Source organism: Drosophila rhopaloa, unplaced genomic scaffold (assembly GCF_018152115.1).
Source record: "Drosophila rhopaloa isolate 14029-0021.01 unplaced genomic scaffold, ASM1815211v1 contig_115, whole genome shotgun sequence".
NCBI classification, from domain to species: Eukaryota; Metazoa; Arthropoda; class Insecta; order Diptera; family Drosophilidae; genus Drosophila; species Drosophila rhopaloa.
The window spans coordinates 17203750-17226329 of record NW_025334990.1 but is presented as its reverse complement, the minus strand read 5'-3'; the positions used below and the strand labels follow the sequence as shown (position 1 = coordinate 17226329).

Sequence of the window (22580 nt, the reverse complement as noted above, 5' to 3'; positions counted from 1 at the left end):
GATGACCAACCAACGCCTTCAAGCGCAGGGCTGTTATTGCCGTTATCGGTTGCGTTCATCGGTGGCAACTCTGCATGTGGTATTCCACTGCCCATTACCGACTGGTCACACCACACAGCTGCTTCTTCTTACACCTGCGGTCGCATGGCCCGGGAACGTTTCTTTAATTTTTTCCGATTCTATGGAAAATGATAATTGACAAGCTGAATTCGCTTATGCTGAAAGAAATGCAGCTTAGTTTCCAGCTCACCGAGGAGCGAGAGAGGGCCTCCGGTCGCAGCAAGCCGGGAAAACCAGTTCCAAAACCTTTGACTTCCAAACAGAAGGTGTTCCCAAAGACTTCCAGTGCTCCCGCAGAGATTTCGGCGCCCAAAAAACAAAAAGGAATGGAGTACCCCCAAAAATCCAAGGGAAACTGGAAAACAGCCCAGAAAAGAGCAGTTCCCACCGAGGAGCCCAAACCAGAGAGTTCTCCGTCCATAAAAAAGCCTAAAAAGGATGATGCTTTTCCTGCAAAGAAATCCAAAGTAAAATCCCAGATAATTTCGCCGCAAAAAAACAAAGTTCCAAAAGCACCACTTGTACCAGAAAAACACAACCATTCCTGGACAATTAATAATAAAAAAGGCTCCAAGCAACAGGTTGCAAAGAAAAATGGTATGTCGTAAACATTTTAAAGTAAAATCTAATAAATTCAATAAATATTTCAATCAATTAGATATAGATAATCTTTCCAAGGCTAAAGTGGAGTTCCCGCCCATAGCTAAAAGTTTCAAAGTTACAAAGGTAAATTTTATACCTGGAAAATCCAAAAAATGTTTTCAAAAAGGCGAGAGAATCCAGTCATCGGTCGTAGAAAGCGTCGGAACAAATGGTATTGTATACGAAATTATTGTCTACAGTTATATTAAACAAAACATTTACACATAGGTCTGGTGAAGCATTCATCCAGTGAAGAATCCTTTGCCGAAGAGCGGGAAGGCAGCAGGCAGGACGGTTTCGAGATGGCCAAACGTTTGAAAGCAGATAGAAAAGGATTAGTTCGAAAGATCGAGCTCTTCAAGAACGCATTGACGAAAACTGATAGCGACGATGATGATTACGACGAGGCAGACAAAGAGCCTAAGATTTTTAAAGGTCATGGAAAAGAAGTGGTTAAAAAGGTCAAGGTCCTTAAGAACTCACCACAAAGCAGCAAAGATTTTGAATCCAATCAATGTGATTTGATCGAGGTCTTCCAGAACGCATTGGCGGAAACTGAAAGCGACGATGACGACTTCGAACCACAAGGCAGCGAAGATTTTGAATCTGAAGAATTTGACAGCGAAGATTATGGATCTGAAGAATTCGACAGCGAAGACTCTGATGCGGATTTTGACAGTGAAGATATGGAAGACTTTGATAGTGATGAAGATTTTGACAGTGAATATAGCGAAAGTGAATATAGCGACAGTGAAGATTTCGGCAGCAATATTTTTGACAGCGACGACCTTGATTCTACTTATGAACCACCTGAGATCGATGGATTCTTTGATGATCCACCTTTGGGGATTCAAAAGGAACCGCTTATTATAGAAGAAATCTTTGATGACCAACCTGTGGATAAAAACCAAAAGAAACTGGTTAAGTATATACATAAAGAAAAAGAGACTGTAAAAGAGGCAACTGTGGTCAATGAGATTGTAAAAGAGACAGCCGTAGCGGAGGAGATTGTAGAAAATGCAACAGTAGTAAATGGTGTTGTAGAAAAATCAACAGTGAACGATGAAGTTGTGAAAGAATCAATACAAGAGCTTCCTAGTAATACAGCAGAATATCCTAAAGATCTCAAGGAAATCGAAGTTCACGCTGAGGAGGTGCTAGCTGAAAATGTTACACCTGCCAAGGAAAAAGTTTCTCTACCAAATGAGACACCATTCTATAGAAATCCGCTATCGAGTCCCACTGAGCTCACCGTATTTGAAAACAGTCTGAAGAGCAACCATGTGCTGGCCGTGATTAAAGAAGACCTCGAGCTGTACGGCACACTGGTGCTCACCCTGCTGGGTGGCCAGATATCAGTGAATGGTTACAAACCTCGCAAGCAGGAGCCACTTACCATTTATTCACCGAAAGGTCTCAACTGGATTTTCATCTCGCCCATCAAGACCAAAAAACCTGCCAAAGATGAGGTGAATTGGGCCGAACTAAACAAGAACTTCACTCGCGCCCAGCTGGACAGGATTCAGGGCAGCTTTCAAAAACAGACGAATGCAATAGTACTTCTGCAGCGAAACACTGGAGCCCAGCGAATGGTCGAGAACTTTGGCAAGCACATGACACAGAATTTATTCCCACAGATTAACTCCTCCAATCGTCCATATCACCAAAGTGAATCCTTGTTGCACTGCCTCATTCAATCCTCCGATTTGAGCCGCACTCTACAGGTGCCCCAGGTGTGGAATAAGCTTAAAATTCAGAATACTAGTCGGGTAATAATAGCAGGTGGAAAGGGCGTTGGAAAGTCCAGTTTGCTACGTTACCTCATCAATCGGAATCTGGGCCAGTTTCCATCTCTCCTGCTCATCGATTTGGACATTGGCCAGCCGGAAATCTTTGTTCCCCAGACAGTTTCTTGCACCCTAATTGATGAGCCGCTTTTGGGACCCGGATTCCTCTTTAACAAGCAGCCCGATCACGCCTACGTAGTGGGTCACACGCACATAGTCATGTGCGCAGAGCAGTATGCCCGAGCCTTTATCGAGCTAATCCAGATCGTTCAAAAGGATGCCAAATATGCAAATATTCCCTGGCTGATTAACACAATGGGATACAACAAAGGATTTGGAACCGAACTGATGGCCCTGCTGGTGGATCGCATCCGTCCCACGGACCTTGTGCAGATTGCCAGTCCGATTCCGATCAACAACTTTGATTCTCCCCTCGAGTGGAGCAGTTTGTCGCAGTTGAAACCCATTATCTTCACGGCGGATGAGTTTAGAGTGAAGAATTTGCCCAAGTACACGCTCCACAAGTTGCTCAGTGCGGTGCCTCCAAAAGAACGAGGAACTTGGAGCCTGAGTGCCAAGGATATGCGGTATTCCAATATTTTGGCACGCCTTAGTTCGTGTTTCGCGGGAAATGGCAAATCCCTCACAGACTGCTCGCCACTGAAGGTGCCCCTGGAGTCCCTGAAGATAATACATGTCACCAGCAAGGATTACTCAAGAGAGGAACTGATCTATGGCATGGATGCCAATGTGATCTATCTGTGTCATCAGGGAGCAGGCCTGCCTCGGTGTTTGGGAATAGGTTCGTATATTACGAAGACCCTTTGTAGTTCATGTATTTATTTCAATCCTTTCAGGAGTGGTCCGTGCCATAGACTATAAGCGGAAGGAGATGTTCCTAATTCCGGCGATGCCGCTCCAAAGGATGTCCCTGGTGAACTGCGTAGTCCTTGGCGGAGAAGTAACCTTGCCGCAGGGCTACTTCAAAGATCAGGGTCAGGGAGTTGTTAGCAGTGTGCCCTACGTGTTCATCCTTGACGACTCGAAAGCCTCGAAGAGCATTCAGCAGATCTACCATCGAAAGCCAGCCTTTCTGGGCGTGCCAGTGAATCAAAGGAACTGAAACTAAACCGGGTCCACCGTGTATATAAGAAATATTTGTAAATAAAAAGAGGTTTATTGACTAAGAGCTAGTGCGACAAGTTGTGGCGGCCCCTGAGTATCCTGTTCATCAGCACGCGTCGTCCTTCGGGCGTGGACATTCTCGCATCCCAGCCGTGGACATTGATTCTCTTCACCTCCATGGGTTTCGGGAAATGGCAGCGGACTTTTGGTTTCAGGACTGCCCGATTAAAAGCGTGCTTGTCCCGCACAATCATAGATTGCGCGGTGTTGACAACCGCCAGGCATGTTCTGTGGAGGCATAAATCGTTACTGTTTTATTCAAAATCCATTGTTTATGTGAAATTTACCTTTGGATAATTCCTTGCAGCATGTTAAGTAATTTCAGTGAGTGAACGACAGTGTGACTGTTCTCTGATTAGAAAATAACTCTCGAACAGCCGTTCGAGAAATTGGGTGTTGCCACACAGAGAAATTTAAATGGTACTTAAGCTCTAGTTTAAGATAAATGATTAATAAATAAAATAAAAAACTAGAGAACTACAAAAATATTAAACTACTTTAGCCCGGAACAGTAAAGAATTTTTAAAGATTTTTCATAAAGTCATCAGTAATCATATTGTAAAGTTGGAGGCAATGTTGGGGGGCTAAAAAATAATTAAGAACTATTTTAATTAATACTACCTTTATTTATAATAAGATGTTGTACTCAAATAGTTAAGATAATTTACCATCTCTAGGTAAACCTACAAATGTTGTTGCAGCACAGCTGTTGCGGATGAATCCGAATGATACATTCGGTATATTTTCGGCCGTGGATTATTTCCTGGCTACAGTCGTGGTCACACTGCTTAGCCAACAACAACTCCGTGCCGTTAGGCTGCGTTTGTTTCTTGCTCACATTCAGCTGCAAAAGAAAAGTGAAAAGCGGTCGGAAAATAAGCAGCATGTGAAACGCATTTCCTCCACGCATGCATATCTCAAAAGAAAAGCCAAATTAAGTGCGTGAAAGTCGCGGGTGCATAAGAAAATCTAATAGAGGAACGCTGCAAGTAAAGAGAAACATTGCTGCAGTTGTGTGTGTGAGTGAGTGTGTGCGTGCGAGTGTCGCTCTCTGGACGCAATTCCTATTTTGGCCAAAAGGAAGGGAAGTGGGGCAGGAGAATCCCGAATCCAAGTCCCGAATCCGAATCCGGAGCATCAGAAATAGCGCAGCGAGGTGAGTGAAACTGCAACTGCAAATGCTGCATGAAATTAAGACCAAAAAAAAAGAACACCAATTAGCCCCGTCTGCCGCTGGCCGAAAAAACGGCAAAAAGTACAACAAGAAAATCGATTTTCCTGAACTTACAATTTTCTTCGCGTCACTGGGCAAAAATCGGGGGGCGAAATGGAGCTTGGGGAGCCGGCTGCGACTCCATAAAGTATACATAAATTGAATTTCGAAACACGGAAGCGAAATGGCTGCACAGAAAGAAAAATGTGTATGTATGAGATGATCTCCGTTCTGATGATTCGACATGTTCCAGAATAACAAATGCACAATGCATTTTGATATAGTATACAAAAAAGATCATTTTCTAAATATGTCTTAAAAAATCCAAAAAGTTTTTTGGACAAAAACAAACTTTAGGTTACCATAGGAAAATGAATTACCCCATTATACAAACTTGGTCTAAACTATAAGAACCGAACTCTATTTAACAATATTTGTATTATAATATACATTTAACCTGCGCAATTTTAATTAAATACGAGCTGAATTTTTTCATTGTGTAAAAAGGGGGCGGTGGCCCCAAAATGGGAGGCTGCACACGGTTGTTGTTCTTGTTTTGTTTGCTGGTGTTGATGATGATGGAAATACATGCATATGTGTTTGTGTTCCAGAGAGAAACATGAAAAAATTGAAAAATCTGACCAAGGACCCCCGACTTTTGGGCCAGTTGTCATGGCCACCGCACTTAACAAATGATTTTAGCGGCCGCTTTTTCCGGTTGCGAATGGAGCAGCTGTCACTCTGCTTTCCCTCTCTTTGTCCTCCTCCTCCTTTTTCTGACTTCATCTGTCTGCCCCTTTCTATCTTTCTCTTTCCCCGTGTTCTTCTATGTGTGCGTATTTTGATGACGGCACTCAGTTTCCGCCCGCACTGTGATTTTTGGTCATATACGGCACCAATATTCCAACACAGTTGAACCTGGACCTGGGAGACCAAATAAAGATGAAGTTAAATTTTCAAGAGTCTAAAGCTAAAATTGAATAATAAGGAGCTTTATTTCCACCTAAAACAATAAAAACATTCAATCACTTATAATGATTATTAGGGAAAATGTGTTTTTTGCTCTTATCTTTTCTATCTCAAAAATGTCTTTCGTTTTTATACATAAAATGAATTTGATAAGAGTTAAAAAATCAACAGATCGCCTTAAACGTATTATATTTAACGTTTAAAATATTTTCCAAATAATGTCTTATTCAAATTTCTATTATGCTATTCGATTTTTTAATAACGAGGGCTCACTGTAGAAAATCCCCGGCATTACCACTCAGTTTTTGGCACTCTTTGGCGGATGCTGCGTACGCAAAAAGGGGACGACGGCTGTCCTAAGAGCACTAGATGTTTCCTTTTCGCTTCCGCCTGCACCCCTAAATTAAGTGTATCTGTGTGTGTGTGTTTGTTTAGTGAGTTCCGCGTGTGTGTGGGCCAACGAAATTACTTTTACGAGCGTTTAGCATAGGTTGTCCCCACTCCCCTCTCCCCCAGTTAGTTTTATTTTGATGCGTTTTTAATCAGATTGCGTCAATTTGTTGCTGGAATAACGATGAGGGCGGTCGTTTGAAAGGGAGTTAGTTGCTTGGTTGTGGTCCTATGGGCCTTTTAATGGGAGCGGGTGGAAGTTTTTCCGGGTTGCGTGTCAAGTGCAGACCTTTTTTCGCCCGCTGTGTTTACTAATTGTAAGAATGTCTGTTTCTGCTTCGCATCTGGAAGTCTTCCATTCCAGTAGTCTCCCCACTCACTCACTCACTCCGAAGTAAAGTTTTTTTTTTTCAATTCATGGGGCTTTCTTATAGCACCCACCCATGATCGTATTTTGTTCAATTTAATAATTAAAGTATATGTTTATCAAGCTAAAAATTATAGAAAATTGATTGGGCAGCTGAGTACTGAAAACCAAGCTTCTTTTGACTAGATGCAAATATTTTACGCTCTAACCTATTATGCCATCTCACGTAAACAAGATAAATACTCCAGTTAAGATTATTCTAATAAACAAATGACACGAAATATATAAGTATGTAGATAGTATCTACTAGATACATCCATGCCTATTTGACCCTCGAGCTGCGTGTTTCTGTGTTGCTGTTCAAGTTATTGTTGTAAATATGTTAAGTTCACTGCAACGCAGTGAAGGAGACATCTCCGACCCTATAAAGTATATATATTCTTGATCAGGATCACCTTCTGAGTTGATATAGCCATGTCCGTCTGTCCGTCTGTCTGTCCGTCTGTCTGTCCGTCTGTCTGTCCGTCTGTCTGTCCGTCTGTCTGTCCGTCTGTCTGTTTCTACGCAAACTAGTCTCTCAGTTTTAAAGATATCGAACTGAAACTTTGCTCACACCCTTCTTTCCTTTGCACGCAGTATATATGTCGGAACGGCCGGGATCGGCCGACTATATCCTATAGCTGCCATATAACTGAATGATCGGAAATGCCATAACTTTGGTGTTTGTAAAGTTAGGAAGTTGGGATTTTCTATGGGTTTTATTTTTGGCCAATCAATCGGACCTACCAAACTTCATAAGGATCGGCCGACTATATCCTATAGCCGCCATATAACTGATTAATCGGAAATGCCATAACTTTGGTGTTTGTAAAGTTAGGAAGTTGGGATTTTCTATGGGTTTTATTTTTGGCCAATCAATCCGACCTACCAAACTTCATAAGGATCGGCCGAATATATCCCATAGCTGCCATATAACTGAACGATTGGAAATGCCATAACTTTGGTGTTTGTAAAGTTAGGAAGTTGGGATTTTTATGAGTATTAGGAATGCATCATATGAATAATTCTGAAGAATATAATTTAAAGAGTATTCTGCAAGGGTATATCAACTTCGGCTCCGCCCGAAGTTAGCTTTCCTTTCTTGTTGTCCATACATCTGTATGTAGAATCATATCGATCCCATACCAAAATTATATAAAGAAGTAATAGTCAAGATCAAGATATCAAACTCAGTTTGTATACATAGAAATCATGGTGCTTGTGTCTCTATTTTGATGACCATTCTTTTTTGCTTTGGCCCGTTTAAGTACAAAAATACTTTGCCCGTTCCAGCGGGGATACGAGTATCGTATCTATCATGGCGGCAGCTGTCCAATTCTCCAACCAGCCGGCACTGTATCGTTGTTGCTGTTGGTTGTATCTGCTGTCGCTGTCGTCTTCATCAACGCCTTTTTCGTATGTGAGGGTGAGTAAGTTGTAGAGTGTGTGTGTTGCTGGTTTGAACTTTACGGCATTGCGTTGTGTTGTGTTTGTTTTTAGCATTTGCTTATGTTGTTGTTTTTTATTATTGTTGTTGTTCTTGCTGTTCTTACTGTAAGCACACACAATTTAACGAAACATCGGCGACAGCAGGCAGAAATACAACAGACGGCATCATTATGCATGCAAGAGATCTTGGAGCGCATTTGATCGCCAACTCCGCACATGACTCTCAAGAGAAGCAACAACAAATGTTGCTGCAACTCCAACGCCGCCGCCATTTGGCCAAAATGGCGGATGCCCTGCCTTCCTGCCCCGCCCCCCACTGCCCCCTTTTGGGCCCTGCCAAAGACCTCAAGTCCCCAAGTATCAAGTATTAGTACCAGACATTGGCCCCACGCAAAAATATTTTTGCTGTGACTCCGCAACTCACCGCACTGCAAATAAAATCTTGCCAAATTATAAATGAACTTTAAATTCCTTATTTTTCATGTTTAATATTATACAATTAATAGGCAATAGAGTACAGTGTCTTAATCTTCGTGACTTAACTCTTTTGTATGACCCTTCCAATTGTCTTATCTTTAATCTTATTAAATCCTTTCTAGAAAAAGCTATAAAAGGCAGGAAAGGTTTAAAAACGATAAAGTAGAAAAATGTTGATTATATGTCTTAATTAAAAACTGATTTTTAAACATCTATAAAGCTAATGATGCGAGCTCAAAGAATGAAGCAATCAAAAACATTGCTTATGAGTTTTTTTCTCGGTGTGGTGCAGTGTACTGGGGAGTGGAGCATTGCCCCGAACCTCTGGCTGCTCTCTTGGTACTTCTCCACCTCCACCTTCATTCCTTATACTTCGACTTCTGGGAACTTCTCCAGTTTCGCTGAAGCGATAATTGCCGCGTGATTTCTAATCAAATTACATTAGACTACAATTACTCCGACTTTGCTCGCATTTAGTTGTCATCCAATTTAGCCGGCGTTTTGTCATGGTTTGTTTGTCTTAATTGGAAATCGGATTGCAATCGCTCATCCCTCCGCTGTAGCTCACAAAACGCAACCCACTTCAATTATGCATATCACCAAATTGGTCTTCATCATCGTCATACCCTAATTACACTCAATTAAACTCTATGAATTACCGATAAATGTATATATGGGCGCATCTGTGTCAGCGGCTGCAACTGGATGGCAGACAACCCGCTTTTACTGCCCCCCAGCGCATAGTTGGCTCCACTCACGTAGCTGGGATTTCGAATCGGCTTAACACCTTTTTTGGGCCCGCTTTCCACGGATCATTGGGCTCTTGGGCTGTTGGGCAATGCGCCGGAAATTGGGTTACAGCTCAGTGCCTCGGCCACCTTAATGATTTTCTCGTTTTTCGGCTCTCTTATCGGATATGCATATCAGCCGACTAACAGTAAGGCCCGGCACTCTTATCATATCTTTCGCTTCGGGGACAGAAGCACTATCTGTGAAAGCCATGCTAATGCTCACCATGTGTCGCACTTTCCAGCTCATTCTTCAGCGTGTTATTATGTACACACAAGAAACGCGTAAAGAAGACGGGAGAATAAAGTCATAAGATCTTCGCATGACATCATAGGCATTTATATGATATAGTTGGGGGAAATCTGTTAGATCGGTTTTCAGAATTTTTGAGACTCTAGAACCTTTGTTGGTTACGTAATTAAGTCATAAGATAAAGATATATGTGATAATAGATCTGTTGGATAAGCCCGTTAAAAGATTCTCGGATTTTGAAAAAAATTAGTCATAAAAAAAGGTAAACAATTGACTGATAAACAGAATATCTGGAGATATCGCAGTAACTTTTAGTAGATACTTTTAAGCGATTAATCATCTAATGTAATTTACTAGGAAATTTCCTTCTTTTTGTTCCGAATGGCTTTGTTTATCATTGAATTTAAAGAAACAACAAACAACTTATTGAAACTGTTTTTTAAATAGATCGCTTTGCTTTTTTTTGGATTCCCCTATTTACGATAATTGTTTTTAAGACTCCTGGAACATTGAAAGTAATTCAGTCATAAATAAAAGACTATAAAGAAGCCAAAAATAAAATATGATACAATTTCAAGAAACCTGGAAACTTTGAAAATGACTCATAATACAAACAGATATTAAGAGAAACAGAAAGTAACACAACATGTTCTTAAAATTCAGACTTTATTTTAGATCCCAATAGTTTTGAATATCATTAAATTCCAGAAAACAATAAACAATGAATGGAAATTTTATTTTTGATAGATCGTTTTGCTTTTCATTTGGTTTCCACCCATTTTCTGTTACAACTTTTTGCTGAAGTCATTATAAAATGTGATTTTCTTGCTGTTCGTTTTGAGTGTTGTATTTTTTTTGAAAACCAGAATGTGACACGCCTTTCGTGACCAGCCCAGATATCCCATTGCAATGGAATCCACTGGGCCGGTCCCAAAAACTCAGAGCCAATGCGTAGCGATGATTGAGGAGAGTCGAGAGACTTTGGGCTATTTTTGGTAATTGCATGGCCTGCTTTCCTCTGTATAGAGTTTGCTTTTTGTGCTCCCCACCCCCCCCGGCACCAACCCGAATTTTCAGTTTCGGTCTCTCGGTTCCAGTTCACTAACGATGCGTGCAACAAAGCATATTTCAATAAGACTATTTCCAACGACAAGATTGTGGGTCAAACGCCGGAACATATGTACATAAAATTCGTACTCGTGTGTGTATAACAATTTTTCAATCGGGCAGCATCGTAAACAAAATACAAGCGGCAAAACAATCCATTAGACCAATGGTGGCCATCTCCATCGCAGCCCCCATCCTCCAAGATTTCATCGTTTCCATCGTCGGAATTGTGCGCCCAGTGCGGCGAATCAAATTAATTAAAGCTGCCAGAAGGGGTTCCCTGTTGGGCGGAACGAAGGGGTGGCTGAACTGAACTGAAATGCTGCCCAAAGAAAGCAAGAAAGGCGACAGAGATGGAACAATTGTGGTTTATTATTTCACAAGAAATCCAACTGAATTAAATCGTGAAAGAAGAAAACACACAGAAAGCAACATTGAAGGCTAATTGAAGATGAAATACTCTTATTGTTCCAAAGATGTACATCAAATCTATAGATCGTAAGAACTAACGAAGCCGGTTTGTATTATGAGTCAGCAAAGGTCAATTTCAATTATGACTAGCGTAAAATGAACATCTCTCATACTAAAGTTGATAACTTTAATAAAAGTTTTTGTATATTTTTAGCTTGGGAAATATTATTTCTACCAACATTGGTGTCATATCTCAAAATATAATAGCAAATATTTTTTTTACAATCGTTGTGTACTTATATAAAGTTTATATCGCAACTTTTGACCTAGTTTGGGATCGAGAACTGTCTGTTATCTTATCACCATAGAAAACATTGCCCTAGGCCGTAGTTCCTTAATTTCCAAAAGATTGTGAGTGAAATGGAGTGCTCCAGAAACTGACCAATTGATGTATACCCAATATTATATCTGCGGAGAGTTCATGTGCGGCTATAGTGCCACAAAATACAATAAAGAGTTTGGGACACCAAATAAATACAAACAAGAGCATGGGCTTCAGTGAGTAATGCGTCTGGGTGCACGGAAAATGAAAATAAATTTGTTTATGCGGTCGCTGCATTCTGTGATGAAAGAATTTCTTTGTTGCAGTTGCCGCCGCTGCAGAATCAACATCTTTTGTGTCACGTAGTTGGAAGAAGATGATGCAGCAGTTGAAGAAGCCACCTTCTCTGTGTGTAACTACCAGCGTGTGTGTTAACCAAGGCTAATTGAACTGAACCGAACTGGGGGCAACCTCTGGGATAATTAATTGCCCGCGGGAAGAGCAGAAACGAGTGGCTGCGATAGGAGAGGGCATCTCAAAGTGCCGGCTCTAAATGTAGGCCTCTTCTCTAATCACATTAATGCCACAACAATGACGGCGACTGGGACCGGCGATATATAAAAGTCGGCCCACTTGAAAAGCCTTCGATGCGTGGGCGGTGGCTTCACACTGGGAGAAAGGGTTCTAAGTCCGGAAAATGTTCTTAGCAGAGCACAACTTCGGTTCTTTAAAAACAAGGGGTTAACGACCCCAAAAGCAAAACGTTTTAAATGATAATTCATGCATTTTAGAATCTTATATGTTCTAAAGATTAATAGTTAATCACAAAAACCTATTTTTGTTTAAAATAAAATGTTTTAAAGTGCGAATGTTGTTGATGTCTAAGAATAAACTTTCTTGTTAACAGATCACATTTATTATTTGATTTTTAGATTATTGAGAGACATTTCATGGTTGATATACTTATGTCTATTGATAAGACTTAGTTCGTTTGAAATTGTTAACCGGATGTAGCAACTGACAGGGGTTTTCCCCCAGTGCAATATCATCAACCACATCTCCAGGCTCGTCATCATTATGGCTCTTTTCTATATTGTTCTTGTACCTTTATTAGTTTGCCTTTGTGTCGGCTCAATTTATGTGCTGACCCTCAACCCCACTGGCGGCTCCAGTGAACCACTGAGCCACCATGGATGGCTAGTGCTGTGGATCCCAACTCCAGCTCTTATCTGAGCCGAATGCATTCAGCAAAATATGGTGAAACAACAGAAAAACTTGTTTTGTGTACTGCCTGCTAAGTTATGTTCTCCCATTTCTCCGGCACCCACTCTTTGGTTTTTGCATTTGGCGCAATGCTAATTCATTTGCATACCCAGCAAATACACTCGGTCCGAAGCCTCATTCTCATTCATGCCAAAGAGCATGGAAAAAGGAAGGGGATTGAGGAGTTTACGGGGCACAACGAACGACTGATGGCCCCGGCATGCTTGGCTGCATTTTAAGTTCATATACGCTGGCGCACACACTCGTTTGCCGGGGAGATACAGACGGTATGGTTCTGTATCGGTGGCATATTGCCGCTTGACACTTGGGCCATGCCGCCAGCTCCTCCTTTTTCCCATTTCTCATTTGCTATTCCAGCTGGGTCTCCACGGACGGAGGTCTTCAATTAAATTTAACTAGAAAGCAGGCAACACAAATACGTCGAGTCGATGGAAAAACAAATGATATTTTAGTTGCGCATGCATAAGCAATTAAATTTTCCATTATTTATGGCATTCAATAACTCTCGTCACTCGTTGGTGTCTGAAGACGAGGGCATTTCTTTGATATCGATTGCAAGTGCCAAACCCTGTTGCAGTCGCATCGCATCGCATATTTAATGCCTCAATTAAGGCATTCCCATGCACTCCATTTTCCGCTGCATTTTTATTGCAAGTCACAAACGTTAACCCCATTCGGCCGGAATGCTGCAAATTGTGCAATGCTGCTCCATTTTCTGTCCTCCAACACATGGTCGCCTCATTTAACCCGGGCAAAATGGACTGGCTGGGGGTTGTACGGCGATAATGCCTGCGTTGAATGATTATCGACGAGTTATTCGGGGAGTGGTTGAAAGGCTATAAATAGAAGCCGATGATAAGCCGACAAGCTTTGGGAAAATGGAAATCGTAAACGGGGATGCATGCTCAATGAGGGATTAACAAATTTATGGGAAGTACTCCGTGGAGTGGAGCGACATGAAAGGCGGATACTGATTCAAAATTGATGTTCACTTCTGAACAGAGTGCCATTGTTCTGCGGGGATTAATTGAATGGGAATAAGCTCTAATTATTCTATAAATAATTCAGAAAATTTGTTTGAATAATCCATTCAAAATTAGGGTAAATAATTCATAATGAAAAAACAATTGTATCCCCAGAGTTTTCTCTTTCACTTATCGGTCCCACAAATATGGTTTTAATTAAGTGCCCCTTTCGAGTCGGACTTTCCATTTTCAATCGTTTACGTTGGTGTCTTTCCAATTACCAAAAAGATCATGTGCATCACGTTAATCAAGCGTTAATTTTCCCCTCGAATACAGGAAAAACAACAACACTTAACAGTTGTTTATGTTAATTACTCATCGGGGGAAAAGTTGCAGCAATATAAACACAAATGCCCGAAGCTCGCAGCTCGGATCTCAAATTGGGTTTGGGTCACCGAACCCAACCGACAATTAATTAGCATAGGCCACATATACGGCACCCCCTCTCAGAGACCTTGCGCCATAAAATATGTCTAATAATTTCCCATAAATTCCACTTGCAGATGGTGAAGGCGATGACGACGAAGACACTGCTAACGAACCATATGATGTAAAAGCCATATCGCCATATCCCCTTTCTCTTCTCTCCAAACGAAAGCGAAATCCCAGCTGGGAAACTCTAACTAAAAACGAACCAAACACCAAAGCCCACGACTGCCGCTTTGGGTTTCATTTTAACCGAAACCGAAAACGAAACTGCATTCTTTGGACTCATATTTATACTATAACGACACATATCGCGGACGGAATCGAACATGAGATTGCCGCGGAGCTTATCGGCCAGTAGGAGCCTGCCGCTGCTCCTCCTCCTGGCCATCGTCGCCCTGGTGATCGCCGAGAGGGACTTCAATGTCAACGACTCCCAGGTGAGTAATTTCCTAAATGGGTCTTTTTAAATCCAAACACTGTTTCTCGCGACTGGGCATTTTGATGGTTTTCATTGATGATGTATGGCTTTTTTGAATCATACTGCCGCCATTCATACGATTAGATTGCCGCCGCGATAAGTAACATTAATAGCGCACGTCTACTCTAAATGTTTGTTTGCCCAAGTATTTTCATAAGCCCAAAGGAATAAAATAAAAGAATAAATAAAAATTTAATTTTCAAGAACATAGTGTTTTAAAATTGTTTAATTCATATTGCAATCCTTAAATACACTTTATTTACTCGTATTTCAACATGTTTATAAGACTTAATTAGTTGATAAGCATAAGAAAGAAGGATTCATAATTTATAAGTAGTAGTAATTAACCTTTTCGCTTATTTTTTGTATAGGTCCCTGTAATTGAGCCTAAGGATGTGCCTGCCTACAAACAGGATCCGTATGTTTCGGAGTTGATGAGCTGCCAAAATACTCAAAGCGAGATCGTGCTTTCGCTTCTATTGAAGAAGCACGACTGGAGCGAACTGACAGTCGCCAAGCGAGCCCATGTTCAGGCCAAGTTGGGCAAGTTCTTTGCCATCCCGAAGGTGAGTTACTATTTAAAGTTTATCTTTTAGAAACAGATTAAAAAATGTCTCTTTGCAGGAATTTATTTCCCTGGATTCGGTGTCCAAGCGTGAGCTTAAATCCATGCACAAATTGGCCATGCGAAAAGGAGGCAAGGGCAACAAGAATATCGAGACCCTCAATCGCCGACTGGGACGCGCCAGTTTCATGGTTCGTAATCAAAAATACCTTTTGTTATGTTTGAAATTATAAATAACTAAATGTTTTTTAGATCGGCTGCGGTCCAAGCTACTTTGTGATGGGTGAGCCGATAGCCAAGCAGATTGCCCACCAGGTTAAGGATGGCACCATTGGCGCTTTGACGGAGGAGAACTTTGGCCTTTGGTTTATTTGGCGAAAGGAATTGAAATCAAGGTGGGAAATGTTAAATATAATTCTTAATTAATTCTATTTGACAAACGATATTTGGCAATGGAAAATGACATAGCTAAAGCTATAAATGAACTACGCATATATCGACTGATAGGGCTTAAATAAAGAATTCCAAGAACTGCATGTCCGGTTTTTTGCAACACTTGATAACCAATCGTTCTTTCACCTCCAGATCCGACCGCAAGCGACGTCAGTCTGAAGGTTCTGGAGAGGGTGACGATGACTACGACTATGGAGATGACGATGAAGCTTCGTAAGTAGTAGCCGCTCACTTGAATGTGTCACATTGGTAATCCCGGAACTCTTTCTTGCTCTTTCCATCGAATGGAGCAGCGAGCCCAGTACGGAAGTGCCGCCGGTGACCACGCATGCACATCGACATCATCACGGAGCGGTGAGTGTTGAGGCCAATTGGGCGCCATTTCACCATATTTGTTTCGGTTTCTCTGGGTGTTTTCTTTATCTGATACATACGTTTAAATGAGAATACCTGCGGTTCATACTTGTTGGTTAACCACACATGCTGACATATGTATGTATTACGTGTATGGATCTGTATGGATCGCATTGGACTCACTGTCTAGATTCGTTTTCATTTCCGGAAGCCTTTGGTTCTGTTTGTTTTACTGCACTTTGCTAATAACCGCAATTTGGAATAACATCCAAGTCACACAACACATGCATCTATATGGAACACACAATAGACACCCACATATCTACACTGAAAATAACTATAATTCATCATACGGTGTTTACGTTTTTTCTTCTCTTTTTGCTATCTTCCTCTCGTTCTCTCACTCTGTCTGTGTATATCGATCTCATTGTGTTAATGTTATCAACCAAACAATCAATAACCAAAATATTGTAAAATATGTTAACCAAATCGAAATCGCCTCGAAAACTAACCAACTCGAACTCAAATCATTCACCGTGACTAACCCCAAAGTCGGATGTGTCGGAGAAGGTAGTGTCGCCAGACTCCGTCTCCTCGTCGCCCGCTCCTGTGGTTCCCAATGAGGAGGAGGAGATCGAGGAGAGTGTCTCCAAGCTGGAGTCCGTGATCAGCAAGACGATTGAGAACACCAAGAACATCAAGGAGCTGCCGGTGCTGGGCGAAGCTGACGAAGGCGAGGATGAGGAGGAGGTGGAGCTGCAGCAGCTGGCAGTGGAGAGTCTACCAGAGGAGACCACCACCAGCACGGCAGCAGGAACTAGAGCCACGGAAATGGTAAAGCCCGGTTATGTGGAGGAGAACGGAAATCAGGTGGATTCCGCCGGTCCAGTAGCTGCCATCGATGTGGAGGCCTCGGTCACGCCTACGGCCCCGGTGTCCGCCCCCGAAACACAGAAGCCTTTCTCACCCTACGACGCCACCTCTTCGGTGTCGTCGTCGTCTTCGTCCGTCTCATCCGTTGCATCTGGCATCGAAGCTGGAGAAGATTCGTCTTCGATGCCGCCCCCTCATCCGCCCTCCTCCGACTCAGCCTCTTCCACGCCCACTGCCATGCCCACAGAGCTAGAGAGCAATGGCCAAACCACTTCTGCCTCATCATCCTCATCATCTCCATCCGCATCATCATCTCCATCGCAAGCCACTCAACCAACAACAACCACATCTTCATCAACAAGCACAACAGCAACAATCTCAACTACAACAGCAACATCAACAGCAACAACAAGAACAACAACCACACTGTCTGAATCGCCAAAGGTAATGATGTCGCTTCCTTCTGTGTCTGTGTATGTGAACGAGTGTCCTTTTGCCTCGCCGTTTTATCTGTGTGTGTGTCTGTGTCTCATGTCCTTATGTCCCCCGTTGTCACATGTAAAACGTTCTCTCCAACCTCCATTTGGCGCTTTATGTCAGGAGTTAGTTTAGCTTACATCTCCCTCTATACATATATTGATATTGTGTTTTATTGCCTTTGTCCTGTGTAAATGTAGCTTCTCATAAAAAGCCAAACTCCACAAAATGACCGGACATTTATGTAGCTGCCGTAAAAGATTTTAGTGGAGTTGGCTGGTACAAAACATAAATGTTAGCTGACTAGATAGCAAATAGTTATAAAGATAAGTGTACATACTTTTTGTATAGCTGCAGATTGTTTTTGGTTGTGGAGGATAACGAATACTTTTTGTATATATTCTAACATTGTGTAAGTCCTTAAAATATAATTGCATTTATATGATAGTTGTATCAAATTGATAAGAATAAATTGAGGGCTAGAGTTGCTCAGGGACTGAGGAGATGCTTCAGCTTGTCTCGACCCCAACCCGTTTTCCACCCTTTGAGAAACCCTACTCATTTTTCGTTACCAATTAAACAACAAAAGCAGCCAAATACTGTGCTTAATGAGTTCGAGCTGAGCACCCTGCTGCCCTTCGGCGATATTGAGGGCACTACAGCAGCAGCAACACCAACTGCGTCTGCAACTGCAAGCACAGCAGCAGCAGCAGCAACAGCAGCAACCGCATCAGCAACAACTGCAACTGCAACTGCAGCATCAGCAGGCGAAAGCGAATTTCATGTAGAGTCCACAACGCACAGCACGCTTAGCTCTAAGGTGAAATCTCGCAATCGCAATCGCAATCGCAATTGCAATCGCAATTTAGATGTTAAGCCATAGATTTGCACCTGTACCCGCTCTAAACCCACAACTCCGGCCATCTACCACCCCGATTGTCTCACCGTTTATCCCGAATCCAATTAGGGGAAATTGCTTCCAGCCAAATGCACTTAGCATGTAAGGGCAGGCAATTAGCGAAGCAGAGCTCCTGCATGAGGTCCTTGGTAATTGCATGCCCACAATCGAGCATACGTATTGGTTGTACTAACACTAACACCTAACACACTCACTCTGCCTGCCTCCTTAGCCGATGACTTTGCAGCATGACACTTAGCCAGCCATCTGTCGCCAATTAGCCATCTCACTGTTAATGATTTCCCTGTAATTCCCAGGAAGGAGAACCCGTCGCCAACAGCAGCAACCAGAACCTGGTCAATAATGAGGTAATTTAGGAAATATTGCCCTAGTAACGCAGGAATCTCCACTAATAGTATTAAATTCCCTTTGCCAACAGCTGTCGTCGCCCGCTACGCCCACATCTTTGCCGGCCGCTATCCCTACCACGACCACGACGGCATCCACTCCAGAGTCGAGCAGCTTCGTCTCCACCGACTACGTTGAACCGCTGCCGGAAGAGAACAGCCCGCCCATCATCAAGAAGCGCCTGCAGAAGCTAGCGATTACCTCGGGTAAGGCCTTCAGCTTCCACGTGCACCCGGACACGTTTTACGATGCCCAGGATCAGGGCAATCTGCGCCTGGCCCTTACCGACAAGGATGACCATGAGCTGAAGGCCAACTCTTGGCTGCAGTTCAACCCGGACAAGAGGGAGCTGTATGGCCTGTGAGTAGATTAAAGCTGGTGTCTCAACTTGATTTCTACTAAGTGCAACTATCCCTGCAGACCCCTGGACGATGCGGTGTCCCGTTGGCAGTATCGCCTGTCCGCAACCAATTCGCGTAACGCCAGCGTCACGGAAACGGTGGAGATCAGTGTGCAGCAGCATCGGGCAGTGAGGACCATTAACCACGAGATCAGTATCCTTGTCCGAATCCAAGAGAAGCAGGGCCACAACATCGACTGGCAGTTGAAGCTGATCAATGAGGTGGCCAGAACCTTGGATGACGCCAGCAACACGGCGGTGGTGGTTCGGGAAATTCGTCTGACGCCGCACGATCCCCATAGCGCCACGTTTGTTTACTTTAACGAGACACTGCCCACCAGCGAGTGTCCTGAAAAGGAACTTAACGATATTATTCAGCGACTCGATGCCCAGAGACTAAGTGATTTGGTGCAGCCACTGTTGGAAATCAAATCCATAACCGGGCAGTTGATCGGATCCTGCCAGAAGGATCTCACCCAGGTGAAGCCCACGCAGCACATGACCAAGAACGTGCCGCCCATGCCGCGCAACCAGGTGGACCGCGTGAACGCCAGCTTGGGCCAGCTGCTGGTGTACAAAGTGCCTGCGGACACCTTCTACGATGCCAACGACAATCAGCTAACGCTCACGTTGAAAACCAAAGATCACCTCGAACTGAATCCACGTCACTGGCTGCAGTTCGACTCCAAGAACGAGGAGTTCTACGGCATCCCCAAGAGCGGCGACATCGGTTCCGAGGAATATCTGCTGGTGGCAGAGGATAGCGGTGGCCTGAGTGCCCATGATGCCCTGGTGGTAATGGTCAGCTCTGCTCCCAAGCGTGACTTTGGCTTCTTCTTCAAGGCCTACCTGTCCATCAGACACGAAAAGTTCAACGCCGAGCTGCAGCGCAAGTTTGTGGAGCGTGTAGCAAAGCTAAACGGCGATGCCACCACTGGCCAGATCCAGATCCGTTCGATAACCACGCACCACGACTCCGATGGCACCATCGTGAACTTCTACAACACGACGCTGTACAAGAAGCACAATAGCTGTCGCGAGAAGGAGGTGGCCACCACCAGGAGTGTCTACCTGAACAGTGATCATAGTTTGAGGGAGAGCGCAAAGCGGGCTTTGGGTCCCGAGCTGAATCTAACCAACTTTTCGGTGGTGCCCTTCAGCAGTTGCCATCGTAAGGATTGCTTTTGTGATTTCCTCTGAATATTCATTGTAGAGATTACCTAATTTCAGATACCGAGAACATAGACACCAACCAGCTTGACTACATACCCAGTCGCCCAGAGGAGCCCACCCATAAATCCTCCTTCGGTGAGGATTACATGATTACCTTTGTGCTGCCCATCATACTCATTATTGTGATGATTGTGGTGGCCTCAATCATTGCCTGCTGCCTGCACTGGTGTCGCCACAGAAGCGGCAAAATGGAGCTGGGTAGGCCGTCTGAACTTACTCAATTATACCTAGACTTCTGAACATAATGGATCTCTCGATTTGCTTTCTAGGCGACGAAGAGGAGCGCAAATCCTTCCGTGCCAAGGGCATTCCTGTCATCTTCCAGGACGAGTACGAGGAGAAGCCGGAGATCGGCAACAAGAGTCCCGTCATCCTCAAAGACGAGAAGCCGCCGCTGTTGCCCCCGTCCTACAATACCTCAAACATGAATGGTGCGTTCAAAGCTATTAGTATTATTTTATGAAAATCTAATCTTGTACTCCCTTTAGGCGACAACGACGTGGACGATTATGTGCCGCCGCCATCGGTGGTCGTGGGTGGCCGGGAGGTGCGGGGCAAGTCGCCAGCCACGCCCTCATACCGCAAACCTCCGCCATATGTGTCGCCATAAATCAGTGTCAAGAGCAGCAGCAAAGCAGCAACAGAGAGAGGAAGCAACAGCAACAATAATAACAATCGCATCGTATTAACCACACAATCTATATAGATTTATATATATATATATATATATATATATTTAACCTATTTGGCACAAGTTATATGCAACTAAGCAAACTCTTTTGTATATATCCAAGTGCAAATTGGTTTATTTCGACATTGTATTCGAATTGAGGGGAAATCGTTTCCGACCGAGAAGTATTCGCCAAGTCGATGAAATTTTTTGGATAACGTTTTGTATTAGCCGAAAAAAGGAAAAACAATCAATGAAGAAAGGATTTCAGTGCTAGCAACTGGAAAAACATACACACTTTAAGCTTATCGAGAATCACTAACACAAAACGATGAACTATGCTGCATATTATTTATTTAGTATGTACTCTAATTTATATGTATACCACGCAAACACAAAAACACATCCACAAGGACACAAAACAAGTTTAGAAAGCAAGCATTAGAGCTTGAAAAACACACACACACAAGCCCATTTAAGCATAGCATTTAAAACTCTTTGTACTAATTAAGTTGAAAGCCAGAGGGACGTAAGGTATGTCCTTTATCCGGTTTGAGGGCAAATACAGGACTTTCAACTTGATTTGCTCAAGCTGAATTGTTTGCATAATTATTTTAATTTGGCCAGGACCAAAACTGGCATTGGACAGCTGCATGTTTAAGGAAATTTCGATCAAAGGATGAGCAGAACCGCAGAGGCAGGCTATGCACTTGCAACTGGTTGGTTCCTGATTGATTTTAGTATTTTAGTTATTTTGCGATTGGTTTAATTTGCATAAGAGCCGGGTGAAGGACATGTCAGGAGCTTTGATTATGTTAACTCATAAAAAGCAATAAAACACAATAGAGCTGCCAATAATCCAGGTATTAGCCGTTCCAATACCAATAAATTCCTAATTGCCCACAAGTGCTTCCCACATAACAGACAAACCAACAGACCATATCCACCAAACTCAACGCCCACACACAAATATTTATACGAAAATGGATTACTTAAAGTAGAACTTAGTTTTAAATGATTTTTACACGCTCCCCTTTGGATTATTCTACGCGACGTGAGAATTTCACATTAGTTTATAGCTGCTAGTTGGGCAGTACTTACTACACTACCGCCCGTCCCCTTCTCCTTCCTTCCCTGAACTATCGAACTAATACGTAGCGAGTAAACATTGATTTTATATGAAAATATATAGGAAGTCCAGGCCCTAAGTTAGAGCAATAGTTGCATGAAGGGAAATTGAATTACTTTACGAGAACGCTGATTTTGTCGTGTAAAAACGTTCACGCAAGTGCTACGTAATTGCCTATTAAACTAAGTATAATTAACTAATTTGTGTATTTGCATAAGCTCAACCGCTGAATTATTTACATTTTGTAATTTGTAATAGCGCAAGCAGCGACCGCAACAGCAATAACAACAAACAACAGCAACGGTATCAATTTATTTTGAATAAAAAAATGCCAAAGATACGATTTTAGTTTGATTATTTACCATTATTTGCGAATATTTTTAGACACTGCAATCACACAGCCACACAAGAGTAAGTAAAGAGCTGAAAAATTTGAATTTCTCTA

At 42.7% G+C, this 22580-nt stretch overlaps 3 protein-coding genes across 5 annotated transcripts; 2 read left to right on the top strand and 1 right to left on the bottom strand.

Annotated features, from left to right (window-relative positions):
* Positions 1-102: 102 nt before the first annotated feature.
* On the top strand, positions 103-3676 carry LOC108048910 (polynucleotide 5'-hydroxyl-kinase NOL9). The gene is made up of 4 exons (XM_017129862.2): positions 103-657; positions 719-874; positions 931-3291; positions 3347-3676. The coding sequence occupies exons 1-4, from the start codon at positions 189-191 to the stop codon at positions 3610-3612; spliced, it is 3252 nt and encodes a 1083-aa protein (XP_016985351.1). The 5' UTR covers positions 103-188; the 3' UTR covers positions 3613-3676.
* Positions 3647-4051, bottom strand: LOC108048914 (39S ribosomal protein L34, mitochondrial). The gene is made up of 2 exons (XM_017129865.2): positions 3962-4051; positions 3647-3902 (listed from the first exon to the last, which is right to left on the bottom strand). The coding sequence occupies exons 1-2, from the start codon at positions 3982-3984 to the stop codon at positions 3680-3682; spliced, it is 246 nt and encodes an 81-aa protein (XP_016985354.1). The 5' UTR covers positions 3985-4051; the 3' UTR covers positions 3647-3679.
* Positions 4052-4433: 382 nt separating this feature from the next.
* LOC108048915 lies at positions 4434-22475 on the top strand. 3 transcript variants are annotated; one of them, XM_017129868.2, is made up of 15 exons: positions 4434-4830; positions 14272-14634; positions 15047-15241; positions 15300-15431; positions 15493-15635; positions 15826-15906; positions 15987-16047; positions 16600-17364; positions 17990-18217; positions 18613-18663; positions 18735-19063; positions 19124-20274; positions 20334-20534; positions 20606-20767; positions 20825-22475. In XM_017129868.2, the coding sequence occupies exons 2-15, from the start codon at positions 14524-14526 to the stop codon at positions 20944-20946; spliced, it is 3732 nt and encodes a 1243-aa protein (XP_016985357.1). In that variant the 5' UTR covers positions 4434-4830; positions 14272-14523; the 3' UTR covers positions 20947-22475. The 3 variants fall into 3 exon arrangements, with proteins under 3 accessions (XP_016985357.1, XP_016985355.1, XP_016985356.1); XM_017129866.2 differs by lacking the exon at positions 17990-18217 and having other exon boundaries at positions 4435-4830; XM_017129867.2 differs by lacking the exons at positions 16600-17364; positions 17990-18217 and having other exon boundaries at positions 4436-4830.
* Positions 22476-22580: the final 105 nt, after the last annotated feature.

Excerpts from the sequence above, each read along its gene's own strand:
- LOC108048910 (XM_017129862.2), top strand. The coding sequence starts at position 189 with ATGATAATTGACAAGCTGAATTCGCTTATGCTGAAAGAAATGCAGCTT. Across the intron at positions 658-718 it reads ACAGGTTGCAAAGAAAAATG|ATATAGATAATCTTTCCAAG; the intron begins GTATGTCGTAAA and ends TCAATCAATTAG. Across the intron at positions 875-930 it reads AGAAAGCGTCGGAACAAATG|GTCTGGTGAAGCATTCATCC; the intron begins GTATTGTATACG and ends ATTTACACATAG.
- LOC108048914 (XM_017129865.2), bottom strand. The coding sequence starts at position 3,984 with ATGCTGCAAGGAATTATCCAAAG. Across the intron at positions 3,903-3,961 it reads CTGCAAGGAATTATCCAAAG|AACATGCCTGGCGGTTGTCA; the intron begins GTAAATTTCACA and ends ATGCCTCCACAG.
- LOC108048915 (XM_017129868.2), top strand. The coding sequence starts at position 14,524 with ATGAGATTGCCGCGGAGCTTATCGGCCAGTAGGAGCCTGCCGCTGCTC. Across the intron at positions 15,242-15,299 it reads AGTTCTTTGCCATCCCGAAG|GAATTTATTTCCCTGGATTC; the intron begins GTGAGTTACTAT and ends GTCTCTTTGCAG. Across the intron at positions 20,768-20,824 it reads CAATACCTCAAACATGAATG|GCGACAACGACGTGGACGAT; the intron begins GTGCGTTCAAAG and ends TACTCCCTTTAG.